Source organism: Rhea americana, unplaced genomic scaffold (assembly GCF_003343005.1).
Source record: "Rhea americana isolate MKP2758 unplaced genomic scaffold, rheAme1 scaffold_495, whole genome shotgun sequence".
Taxonomy (NCBI): domain Eukaryota; kingdom Metazoa; phylum Chordata; class Aves; order Rheiformes; family Rheidae; genus Rhea; species Rhea americana.
Window position 1 is genome coordinate 106,211 of NW_028186640.1, and position 12,668 is coordinate 118,878.

Consider the following 12,668-nt stretch of genomic DNA (forward strand, 5'->3'; position numbering starts at 1 on the left):
GCACGCCGGGAGGCGCAGTGCACGCCGGGAGGCGCAGTGCACGCCGGGAGGCCGCCGCCGCCGCCGCCGCCTCCCAGGCTGCCCCGCGCGGGCGGGCGGGCGGTCGCGGGGAAGATGGCGGCGGGTGGCGGGTGCCGCTGAGGCGCCGAGTCCGCGCGGGGATGGAGCCTTCTCCGGCCCCGGGTCCCGAGCGGCTCTTCGACTCGCACCGGTGAGAGCCGCTGCCCGCGCGCGGTTTCGGGCGGGCCGCGGCGCCCCGGAGGAGGCCCGGCGGCTTCACGGGCCGAGGTGTCCCCCAGGCGAGCAGAAGGCGGGGGCCGCCGGGGGAGCTCGGGGGCCTCGGCGAGGCGGTGTCCTGTGCGCAGCCCTTGGGGCAGATCGGGTGTCCCGCAGGGGGGCCCATGGGGYGGGGGGTTCCCGCGGGGGAGGCACGGGGTGGGCCGGGGTGTCTGCGGGAGGCGCCGCGGGGGCTCCGGCGGCCCCAGCGCCTGGGGCGACCGACGGTTCCGCACATCCCTGCCGCGTGTTCCAGCTGCGTGCGTTGCTCTTTGGCCCTGCAGGTTCCCAACTGATGGGTTCCTGCTTCTGGCCCTGCTGCTCTACGCGCCCGTGGGGCTCTGCCTGCTCGTCCTGCGCCTCTTCATTGGCGTCCACGTCTTCCTGGTCAGCTGTGCCCTGCCTGACAGTGTGCTGCGAAGGTGTGTGCGCCCAGCTCGCCCCAGGGCATGGATCTCTCGCTGCAGCCCAGCTTTGGGATGTGGTGTGCAGATGCTGTTGTGGAGCTGCCTGGGTCTGGCAGGCTGCCCTAGCCACCCTGGGGYTGTGAGCTCTAGAGGCTTGGTTTGTGCAGAGATTCACAGGGAGCTGCTCTGTAGGACTTTTTGTCCCCAGGACTCATGAAGATGCCTTCTTTGCCAAGGCTAAAGCTGGTAATTAGCTCTTGAATGCTCAAGGACTGATGAACACTTGGATCAGCTGGACAGCCTGCTGAGAGAGTCTCTGTAGGAGTTGCTGCCCTGTATTTCATATTGCAGCTATGGCTCTGCAGGCAGCCTTCAGCACCCAGCTGCAGCCCCCTAATAGTTCCTGCCCCAGACATCTGTGAACTCATTCCAACTTTGTAGGACCATGTTCTTCTTTAATTCACTTGAATTCCTAGGTCTTTGTTTGTTTGTTTGTTGGATATTTAATGCCAGTGTGGCTCACACTGCAGTACCTGAGGAAACCTCCCTTTTCCCCCCTCAGATTTATTGTACGTGTAATGTGCTCTGTGCTGGGCTTATTTGTGCGGCAAAGTGATCCCCGGCTTCGTGATGTCAGTGTGAGGGTGTATATTGCCAACCACGTGACACACTTTGATCACAATGTCATCAACCTTCTGACCTCRTGTAATACGGTGAGTTAATCTTGGAGCTGGGACATGGTGGGGCTGGAAGTTTCTTTTCACACAGAGTTGCGCAAAGGCCTCTTTCAGAATTTAYTTCTTGCCTTGAGCCTCTTCATTTCATTGCATAAGCCTGAGCTTTYTTCTGTAGTTCAGTGTCATGCTCTTAGGTTCTCTGAGAAACTGAAACAGAGTGGTGAGGAACAGAAGATAAGGGTTCTGGTAGAGATTGAATTTGTTAAAAGAGAGCAGGCAAATTCTAGCATCTGTGTATTTTTTTTCTGGCCTTCTAATAGGTCATATCAGAAACAGGGTTGGTTGTGGGGTTTCCCACAGTGCTGGGTGTGGGCAGCTGGCTACRCTTCCGTAGGAAGCAGCAAGTGAAGCTGCATGGCTGGGCAGTAGTCCTGGGGTTGTTATGCTGTGTTGGTGATTGCGTAACTTTTCCTGTAGCTTTAATGAAATTCCGTATGTATGGAATTCTTCAATCAGCTGACCCCAAATATTTCTGGATGTTACTTGATACAGTATCCTGAAGGGCAGTAGGTTTGGTCCTTATTTAGAGAAAAGCAAATCTTGGAACTAATGTATCCCTTACCAAGCACATCAGAAACTGTTAGAGAGGACTTGGGGAATATTGTTGTAACACAGGGGGAAGTCTGTTTCTCAGCCAGACAGGGTACAATCTGAACTGAAGGTCAGGAATCAAATTTCAAGGGATTTGGGATCTGAGCAGTTACTGAAGCCTGAARGTAACAGGTTCTGTGCTACTAGAATTTTTAGCATTTAGGTTATTTCCTGAGCCCCCAGAGGAGTTTTTGGTGATAAGCAGGCACTTTTTCTTTCACTGTCATCAGAAAAGGAAGACTTGAAGGAAGGACAAGAAGGCATCTCTACTTGCTCTTGTTTTTTCTTGCAGCCTGCATTGAATGGTGCCCCTGGCTTCATCTGCTGGTCACGGGGGTTCATGGAGCTGGGAGTAACAGGAAGCCGAGCAGAGCTGGTGGATTCCCTGAAGGCATAYTCCTCTCACAGAGGAAACCCACCGCTGCTGCTGTTCCCAGAGGAGGCTGCCACTAATGGTCGAGCTGGTTTGCTCCGCTTCAGGTACTGGAAATGGGTATTCCTAAGGTGGGGCTGTCTTCTTAGCTTTCATTCATTCATTGTTGAATTCCTCCTTTTCAGCTCTTGGCCATTCTCARTCGTGGATATGGTACAGCCAGTTGCCCTGCAAGTTCAGAGACCTTTGATCACTGTGGTAAGTCTGGGAGCTTAGAGGAAAGAGAAATTCTGGAAGCATGCAGTATGTAAGGGTCTTGGTAACAGGAGTAATTTTGCTTCTGCTTTGAAGCCTATAGCTGTTGCAGGCTGAACTTTTTTCCTGTTATCACAAGGTCTAACTTCCCAGTGTTACTACTCTTCTTTTTTCAAGTGCATTTCCTATGGAATTTCAGCAGACTAAATCAATATTCTTTCAGTTACAATTTCTGTTTCACAGCTTCTGGCAATTTTGATAAACTTACTAGAATCATCTCTTGTCTATTGCATCATCTATTGTCTCATCTCTTCTTTTAAAGGGTTTTGAAAGAGCAATTCCAGTTGCCTTGGAGATTGATGTGTCAAAAGTTATGTAAGACTTTCTAGGTTAGATACTTGAACTCATGTCCCCCAAGTACGGATATTTAATGTGATGCAACAGCAGATTCAGAAAAGTGGCAAAGTTCATTGTAAGAATACACACACTGTTAAATCAGTTAAATTGTTTACRGCTCATTGACAGAATGTGATTTTACTGAGTTTCTTTTTTTTCTYGGTGTGATTTATAGATCTGGCTGATTTAAAAAAGTTTGCATTTTATATTTGGCATTTTAGCTGATTTTTTGTGGTGCAACTTTCTAAGGTGGTAGGGCACATTTGATAGGTTTAAGGCTGCTTACCAGCAGGTCACAAAACATCACTGTCCACACTATAACTTCAGCAAGCAGATGTTTTTAAAGTGAAATTATATTAGGAATTAGTTCTTTGTTTAGCACTGTTTAGTACTTTCATCAGTGTTGTAGACCACAATATTAAGATCCTTGCTGGTAAAGTCTGAGTTAATGAATAATCATTGAGCTGGATTACTGATAGTGATCTGAATTGCMTAGTTAAATGGTCTCAATCCAGAAAAATGCATATTAGCACACCCAACTGTGAGGCTATTCAAGAACGAAGGCTGCAAGCTGATGCAGAGAGTATGGAGGAAGGAAATTACCTCTTAGAGACTGATGAGAAACTGGTAACAGCCTCGGGATGAACTGCCAGTGAATTGCTGTTACRAGTCTAGGGTCATCAGTGGGGGCATAACAAGAGTAATAATCTGCTACAGTGAGGACATGATGTTAACTGTGTGTGTTGTGATGGTGAAAACTGCTGTTGAAAGTATGAGAAGTTCTGGTGTCCCCACTGCCAAGAAAAATGTGGCAATATTAGAGAGAACTCGAAGAGGCCCTAAGCATGATGCAGAATCWGGAGAATAAGACTTGAAGTTGCACAGCTTAAGCAGCTTATCAGAGATAAGGCAGAGAGGTCACTGTGGATAGCTACTTGCATATTGGAGAAGAGGCTTAAGAGTGAAGAATTCATACTTTTTCTGACAAAGCACGTAACAGTCTTTCCAAGTGCTGAGATTAGGTTTTGACACTACACAAGTTCAGTTTTGAATTAAGGTGCAGTTTCCTAATAGTGAGGGACTTTCAATTTCTGAATGATCCCTCCAGAGAAGTGGGAGGCCTGTTGTATAATGAATATGTATTCTTTATATGTTTTTGGCTCCTCTGAGAAGTCTGGTGTGATATAACAAGTTGTAGGGAAATTTTTATGTTTTTCAGTGCAGCCTTTCCTTCATGAGTGATGGAGAGAGCAGAATGCATCTAAGTGTARACCTTTTTATTTATAATCACTTCCTGGCTCAGACTTTCACCTTCAGAAGTCAGGCAGAAYGTTTTGGCCTTCATGCACAATTGGCTGAATAAATCATGGAGGATTTCTTAGGTTATTTTAAATCATCAGAACCTTCCCAGGACTGGAGATGGAATATTGCAAATAGTCAATCAGTGCTTCACAGAAAGCTTTCTTAGATATGTGTTTGTTATGCAGCAGGTGCTGTGCTGAACAAACCACCGAATTCGGGTTTTGGAAGGAATTTTCTCCAAYGCCAGTTGACAGAAACCTTGAAGCGGGGCAGCAGACTCACCAGTCTGTGCTGTATATTGAACACTGTTCCCTGCAATCCTTGGGGCATGGCTCAACAGTTCAGCTTCCAGGCAAAGGCAGACTTGGCACTGAGGTAGCTCTTTATACAACTTTGTGAAGCTTGTGAAGTTCAGTAAAAGCAATGCAAAAGGTTGGATATGTGAAATGGAATAACCCCGTGGAACAGAACAGACTGGGCACTGACAGGTTAGAAAGCAGTTTTGCGGAAAGGGTCCTGGGGGTGGGTGTCCTAATGGACAAGGTGAGCAGGAGCTCACGGTGCGCTCTTGCGGAGATGAAGGTCAACTGCTGCTGGATTATATTTGCTAGATGGTAACAAGCAGGCCAAGGGAAGTGTTTCTTCCCCTCTATATGGTGCTTGTGAGACAGTAGCTGAAGTGCTGTGTCCAATTTGGGGCTCCCCAGTGCAACTGGAGAGAGTCCAGTGGAGGTCATTGAGGTGGTCAAGGAGCTGGAGTTCATGATACGTGAGGAGAGGCTGAAGGAACTCAGTTTATTTTATATGGAGAAGAGAAAGTGAAGGCAGATCTTATTGCCGTTTTCAACCACCTAATGGAAGGCTGCAGAGAAGATAGAGCCAGACTCTTCTTGGAGGCATGCAGTGAAATGATGGGSTGCAATGGTCACAAATTGCAGTGCAAGAAATTCTGATTTTGTATAAGCAAAAAAATGAGATAGGGGACAAACAGTGGGATAGTGACCTGAGGAAGTTGTGGGGTTTCCCTCCTCAGAGATATTCATATATCAAGTAGACGCAGCCTCAAGTGACCTAATTAACTAGATCTGCTTTCTCTAGAAGTTGTTTCCAACCTAAATTTTTGAGTGATTCTGTGGACTCTTGTTCATTCTGTGGCATGCATCAGTGTAACTTTAAGGACTGGTTGTTGGAATCACTATAAGGCATTTGGCATTAGATCTCCTAGGCTTCCCATCTCTTTCAGAACCAGGACATGAGAATTCTTTGTTACCTTTGGTAGCTGTGGTTTCCGGGCTTTTCTCATTTATATTGCCTTTTTCCAAACCTTTGAATAAATCAGGTGTGAGCCCTATCTTGGAGCCATGCATCTTTGGTCCAGGATGAAGTCACTTGTAAAGCAAGTTGAGGCAGTTACGTTGCTATCTAGATCTTGAAATGCTGTTCTCACCAGCATGTGCAAAGTTTGGCCACATGCAGAATAAAAGTAACCAATTAGAAAAAACCTAGAAAGAGCTATCCATTCAATGATGATCCAATAGAAGAATCATTACAATCATTGAAAAAGTAGGTTGGAAGGAATATCTGGAGGTCTCTAATTCAGTTTTTTGCTCAGTCAGGTTAACTTTTGAGTTTGATCAGGCTACTCAGGGCCATGTCCAATTAAGAAGAATGGAGAGTCCCTATGTTGTGAGCCCACATTCCAGTGCTTAGCCACTGTCTTCTGGCCAGATATCATAATATTTCTCAGAGAAAAGGTTATTTACTAGTCTTTAGAAATAGAAAGAAAGTAGTAAATCATGACTCAGTTTTAATCTTTTACATTCAAAGAGAAGAATTATTTAAAATTTCACGGTGCAGCCTGTTAGGAAATGAAGAAATAAAGCTTATGGGAGTTCAGACATTACATAGGCTGTTCCCATCAGAATAGCTGTTCTGTTCAGCCTAGATGTAATCTGAATTATCTATAGTAAGAGTTTCTGGTTCCCACAACAACAGCAAGCAAGATTTCATGAGTCCATGGAACTTCATTACTTTGGGGAGGTCCGGGGAATAAGGACTGTTCTTGATGCTAAGGGAGCCTAACAGGTTCTAAGGCTGGTTTTCAGTTCTTTCTAAAGGCACATGCTAATAGCAAATGTGGGGAGTTGTGAAGGAAAATTTTGCTATCTCAGTGGGAGGAAAAGGCAACTTAAAGTAGTGAAAACTTTGACTCTCTTGCCCTGCCTGGTGAGGAACTAATGAAGATTAATCTACCCTGAAGCCTGCCCTTGCTGTGCTCTGGGTTTGTCATTCCCTCTTGCTTGATATCCTACATCTMTGCCTGTGTACCAATTATTGCTATGGCCTAGCTGTGTTCTGTCTGCCTGTTTTCCTTTATGGAGGCCTGACTGACTGTTGCTATGTGGGCCATAGTCTTACTGTCCTTTCTTCCCTAGAGTGTGGCTGACTCCTCCTGGATTACGGAGCTTCTCTGGACCTTCTTTGTTCCCTTCACAGTTTACCAAGTAAGGTACTATCTCCCTCTCTCTCTCCTTCATTTGGGATAGGGGTTAGGGTGGGCAGAGGAACTGACATTTTTGCCCCCTTCCATTGTAATATAACTTTYTTTGGTATGTGGTGATATGTACCCGCATTGTGGTATCTTAGTGTGGCTTTGTTAGCATTATTTGGTCCAARCCAGGTGCTTTCAACCAACTTCTGAAGTAGAGAGGGCTCATAGTTCCTGCCTCAGCTGGTGAAGAAGAGTCTCATGAGGCTTTTGTCTCAAGTTTGTCTGGTATTTTTGATACTAGTTGCTCTCTCTSTTGTAATTCACCCTAGGTTTGTTCAGATCCCATGGGTGGYTCCCTGCATGCAGCTCAGTCCTCTRGCATCTGTCTCTTCCCTGCAATCCTTTGTGAAYTGCAGAGATAGTTCAGACACCTTCCTAAGGCCCTGGSAAGCCTAGATTGGCTGAGCAGTTTTGGTGTAATAAGGGTCTGTAGGCAATGGAAGGGGCTTAGACACATTCTTTCCACTGTGGATGTAGGGGTTGGGCTATTTCGGCAAGGAAAAGTTTTGTGCTSTAGTTTTCCTCTGGCCATATCTGACTTGAGTTTTACTGATCTGTTTTGCTGATCTCTTTTCTGTGGATGGCAATGTCCTCTCATTTGGGGCCTTTTTGGGAACTTGCATGTTATCCTTGAGTGCTATTAAAGATCAGATGAGCCAGTTTTGTCTTCTGAGCTATGCCTTGGCCCTAGTTCTGCAAGCTAGTGGTGAGGTTTGACTCTTGTCTTTTAGGAAGAGATTTGGGGTGAGCAGGGAGAGCTGAGGTGGGGATAGTGCCACTTCACTGTTGATCCCAGATGGGGCTGGCTCCTCCAGCAGCCCTCGAAGCAGTCAGCCCAGTGCTGTTGTCCCCATTCAGGTGGATGCCGTCTGTCCCCAGACGAGCTGAAGAACTGAGTGAAGATTTTGCGCTCCGAGTTCAGGAGGTAGGAGGATGGTGTGGGAGAGGGATGTGTAGGGCTACTGCAACTTGGGATGGTCACAGAGGAGAGTGGGGGGTGTAAGCAGAGTTGCAAAGGACATTTCTGGATGGGTGTATTTGTATGATGGGAACTCTGGCCCTTATTTGTTGTCCCTTAAAACTATTCAATTCTTCAGTGGCCTATTTGCGACTCCCCATTTATCTTTTCTGACAGTTTCAAGGCTCTCCCCATCTAGTTCAAACCTTTTTCAATAAGAACCCACCTTTCATAACACTACAAATGGAACAGTGATTGTTTGTCCATCTTTCCCTTATGTGTTGGGTATCTCACAGCTCCTGTGCCAAAGGTCTTGCATCTCCCTGTCAGCCTGTTGTAGCAGGATGATACTGCGTATTCCTGGTCCTTTCTGTGCTCCATGCAACACTGAAATGCGTCAGTGAGGCTCTGGAGAAATCAGTTCCTAGCCCTTTTCCCCTTGCTGTGGCTCCAAGCAGGCTTGTACATCTGATATACTCCACTACAAGATGGGAATGCCTGGGTCATGCATGTGTTGTGTCATGTACATGTGACTCTCTTGTCTGCATTTCTGTAGCTCTTAGCCATGGAGCTGGGTGTGGTATCCACACGGCTCACTGCAGCAGATAAAACTGAACACATGAAGAGACTGAGACACACGTCACTTCTCCCCTTTGCCCCAGGTATGTGGCCTAGGTAGTTTCCTGACTATGGAGCAACCACCTATGCTTTGCCCTTGGAGAGGCTGCTGTCTGCTCTTGGTCACTCAGGCATGGAAGGAGAGGAAAAGACACGTCCCCCTGACCCAGACATCCTCTTAGGGACCAGGGTTCTGGGCTGTGTGCCCTAGGCTGTGGGGAGTAGCTAGCTGGAAGGGAGAGGACCACCACTCCCAAACATGAACAGGATGGTGTGTAGGAGATCCTGCTTTCTTAGTGCATCAGATCAAACTAGAGAAAGCAGAGATGCACTTTGAGGTGACTCTTATATGCCCTCTTGTTTTTTCTSTTGCAGCCCCAACCCTGGCAGCCAGGCCCAGGATGCCTTCCAGCTTGACTGGTGCTGGGTCCTTTGCTCCTGAGGATGTGAGGATCACAGCAATGGCTCAGCGGGTCAAGGAGGTGCTGCCTCATGTGCCTCTGGAGGTCATCAGGACAGACTTGGGTAAGCACAGGCCTGAGGTATTAGCAGGGACACGGGACCACCTTTCACGCTAAGCTACTTGGATAACTGAAAGCAGAAGCCTGGTCTCTGCTGCACTGTGGAGCATGTTGGCAGCAAGAGTGTGGGTGTCCTGACAGCAGCAGCTCCCCCTTTAACAGATCCTTTGTGTCCTACAGCCCAGACCAATTGTGTGGATACCACCATTGCCAACTTGCTGGAGGGAAGAGTGCCCTTCTTCCCTGAAAGTAAGGAGGTTAATTCAGACCTGCCTGTCCCGTCTACGTCCCAGGCTGCAGCTGCTTCTGGCATCCAGGGTTCCATAGCTGTGCCTTCTTCCAAGGTACTTGGGTGATTGTGGTGTCTCCCCTGCTCTGATTGCTTGCAGCCAGTGTGGCCTGTGTTCAGGGCTACCCATGATGTCAAGGAACTGAAAATTTTAAACTGAAGGCTAAATTGGCATGCTGGGTGCTTTCAGGGCCAATACAGAGGTCTCCTGGCTTTGTTTGGCTGTTTTCTGATTATTTTTTTGTCCYTTCCCTTCCAGCCAGCTACAAAGCAATTTGCAAAGTCCCCTGTGGAGCGGCATCTGTCCTTGCAGGAGCGGAAACGAGCACTCTACGACTATGCCAGGAGGTAAGAGTCTGCCTGCACCTCATCCTCTCCAAGACCCAAGACCCTGCCTCCAGCAGCCATCAGGGTATGCCCTAAGCAAGGCTCAGCCCTTGCTTTGCCTAGTTTCCTCCCATCCTCCTCTTCTGGCACAAGACAGCGGGGCCAAGACTGTGAGTTGTGGTTAGAAGAAGAGGCAACAGATATTTGTCTTCTTTTCACTTCTYGCAAGCATGCAGCCCTTTATCATTCCTGGGAAACGCTCTGTCTCTTCTTTTGTCACTTAGTTTCTGGTTTTGGAGACTAGGTAGAATAGAAGCTGTTTGTCAGAAATGCAGCTTTTGGGCCATGGGGCTTATCAGAAAACATGATTTTGTTCTTTGATATTACTGATTTGACTAGTAAAAGTCATTGTGGGACTATAGATAGATTTCTTTTAAGTTAGTATTGATACTATGCAATATTCCTTTTGAAAAAGAAGCTTGATGTTTGGCAGCGGTGGTAGTGTAATTAATCTTTCTCTGTGTAAGTGGAGAATGCTAACAAAGAACAGGGAGTGAGTTTGACATCTGTGTATGGCTTTGATGAGACAAATATTTGAAAGAGTATCCAGTTCTGCTGTCTGGATTTTATTTGGAAAAGATTCTGAAAATTAAGAATAGGTTTGGAGAGGAACCTCAATATAAATTTGAGGGCAAGTAAAGTCTATTAAACTTGCTGTAAATGAGATGGTTCACTGTATATAATTATCTTTATGGGTGAAGGAACCAGGTATAGAAAGGCTCTTTAATCTGTCAGAGAAAAGCAGAATAGTAACTAACTGTTGGAAATTGTAGGCAGAGAGACTTTACACAGGGAACAGGATAGGTGTTTCTGAAAAGGAAATTGATTAATCAGTGGAATAAGCTGCTAGCAAGAATGATGGTTTCTCAGAGCCCAGGTGTCTTTCAGGTGAGCCTGACTGACTCCTTGGAAGATGCTTCAGCCTAAGCTGACAAAAGACCTGCTTGCTGCTGGACAGGGTATTCATTCTAGTCAGTAATAAGCATATGAATACAATTACTGGCAAGCTGTGTGCTGATCTTCCAGGGCCTGTGTACACAAACGTGTACATGGTGTAGCTTTGCCAGCCTTCAGAATGGTCATGGTAGAGATGGACCATGAGGCGTGATGTGCCCTTCTGCAAAAATCTGCTCAGATCTTCGTGAACACTTTGATCTCCGTCTGGCTGCAGTGGGCAGGTTCAGCTCATCTGACTGAACTTGGCCAGTGACCACACTGTACTGTGTTCCTTTCTAAGGCAGATTTGTCACAGGCACTGGGAGAAGGTGAGAAATTCTGCCCTCTGGCAGTCTCTTTGGCAGGACCTGTGTGTCCAGAAGAGCCACTACTTTTTGCACAGGGAGAAACCRTCTGTTGCCAAGATCTGGTGTAGCACTGAGCTTTGTCCAGAACACTCCAGGAGTATCGAGAGAAGGTTATGGGAACACCAGGGTCTATTAAACCTTTGAAGTTCTGTGAGTGTTTGGTGTTCCATCAGTTTTTCTCTGTTATCAAAAGTCTAGGAAACTTCCATGATTGGAAGYTGAAGTTGGGCGCATTCTAAGTGCACATTCCTAAAAGGCCAGTCCTAGATGACTGCAGATGGCTCTTAGTCACCAAGAATTTAGATAGATCTGTTKTTCTGAAAGATCATTTCAATTTAGAGCGATTATATCTCAGAGCAGTCCTATGGCATAGAGAAGGTTAGACTCTATCTTCAGAGTTGTCTGATGGCACATGAGCACAGAGGTGGCTGAGGACTTGTGCTGGGCATGATTTGCTCAATGGCAAAGAGAAGGTGGTAGAAATCCTCTCTTATGGCTATCCCCTAGTTTGTGTTGCTCCTCTGTACATTGATTTCTGTGCCACTTTTCTGAAGCTCTTCTGACTGTTGCTAGAGTAGTGGTCTCTATACTTCTACAAGACAGGGAGAAATTGGAAAAGGTGATTTTTATTCCTGGTCTTTCTTTATTACAAAGAAGAGACTTACAGCCTCCAGCTGCAACGTTGCAGCAGTCATAAAAGCAGCTGAGAAATTTATGATCATCTTACCTGTGCTGACCTGCCTGTGGCCAGTGTCCCACCCTCCATCCTGTGTTAACTGCAGTGCTGCTGCAGTCCACTTAACCACGGTCCAACCCTTTGTCAGGTTTTCTCTTTTCTGATCAGCCCTTTGGCTTTTACTAGAAACTCATGCAGTTTGCGATTGGTGACCTCAGCTGAGAAAATTTCCCTTCGCCATCTCTCTGTGCCAGCCCCAGCCCCAGGGTGCCCTGTGTCGATCTCACTCCTCTTGTGTGGGGCTGTGGTTTGCAGGTAGCTGRGTATCAAAGTTACACCTGTACTGCCTTATTTTTTCAAGCTGGGTCTGCCACTTCTCACTGCCTGCAGCRAACAGGTAGAGCTGGTAGCAGTGTCTTTCTGGGCAGCATCATGTCCTGTGGTCAGTGTATCATGTAATCCCTGTTGTGGGCTGATCAGGCTTAGCCTCCAAAGTGTTTTTTGAGGGTATGCACAACCAGGTCTGRTTTCTCAGAGAAGTTAGATGATCCCAACAACTCCCCCCTTGCTGCAGAGTTCTGGACTCTTAGGTTCCCAGTCTCTGTTATGCCAGGTGGTAGTTGCAGCTTTTGCCCTTGGACAGCGTGTCTGGATTGGCAGAGGGCACTGGGAGGTACGCTGTGGGCTGAGCAGCGGGTGTGGGGAGGGCCGACAGCGTGGTGCCACTTGCGATTGCAGGGGCTCAAGTCAGCAGCTGCAGCACAGGCCTGGCCTTGGCCCGCGCGCGTTGAGCTCCGTCCCTGTTCCCGAGACAGGGCAGATCTTTGCGCGTGGGGTTGTGCCTGCCGGGTGCTCCTCCGGGGATCACYGCTGCTCCCCCGCTTGGGGGGCTCCAGCCGGGCTCGTGGCTGGGCCACCCTGGGGAAGGGTGTGTGTGGCCGGGCGCCCCGGGGCCCACCTCACCCCGCTTTGCTCCCGCAGGAGGTTCGCCGAGAAGCACGGCGCAGCGCGGGCCGGCGGCAGCCCC

At 47.6% G+C, this 12,668-nt stretch overlaps 1 protein-coding gene across 1 annotated transcript in view; it reads left to right on the forward strand.

Moving 5' to 3' along the window:
* The first annotated feature begins 63 nt into the window (after positions 1-63).
* AUP1 (AUP1 lipid droplet regulating VLDL assembly factor) overlaps positions 64-12,668 on the forward strand; it is a 14,889-nt gene continuing 2,284 nt past the window's right edge. Inside the window, exons 1-11 of the mRNA XM_085317291.1 lie at positions 64-211; positions 561-698; positions 1,246-1,396; positions 2,304-2,491; positions 2,570-2,642; positions 6,773-6,846; positions 7,747-7,813; positions 8,403-8,508; positions 8,840-8,989; positions 9,166-9,329; positions 9,534-9,622. Of these exons, the coding sequence (XP_085173417.1) occupies positions 162-211; positions 561-698; positions 1,246-1,396; positions 2,304-2,491; positions 2,570-2,642; positions 6,773-6,846; positions 7,747-7,813; positions 8,403-8,508; positions 8,840-8,989; positions 9,166-9,329; positions 9,534-9,622 (1,250 nt within the window). The 5' untranslated portion in view covers positions 64-161. The remainder of the gene's footprint in view (positions 212-560; positions 699-1,245; positions 1,397-2,303; positions 2,492-2,569; positions 2,643-6,772; positions 6,847-7,746; positions 7,814-8,402; positions 8,509-8,839; positions 8,990-9,165; positions 9,330-9,533; positions 9,623-12,668) is intronic.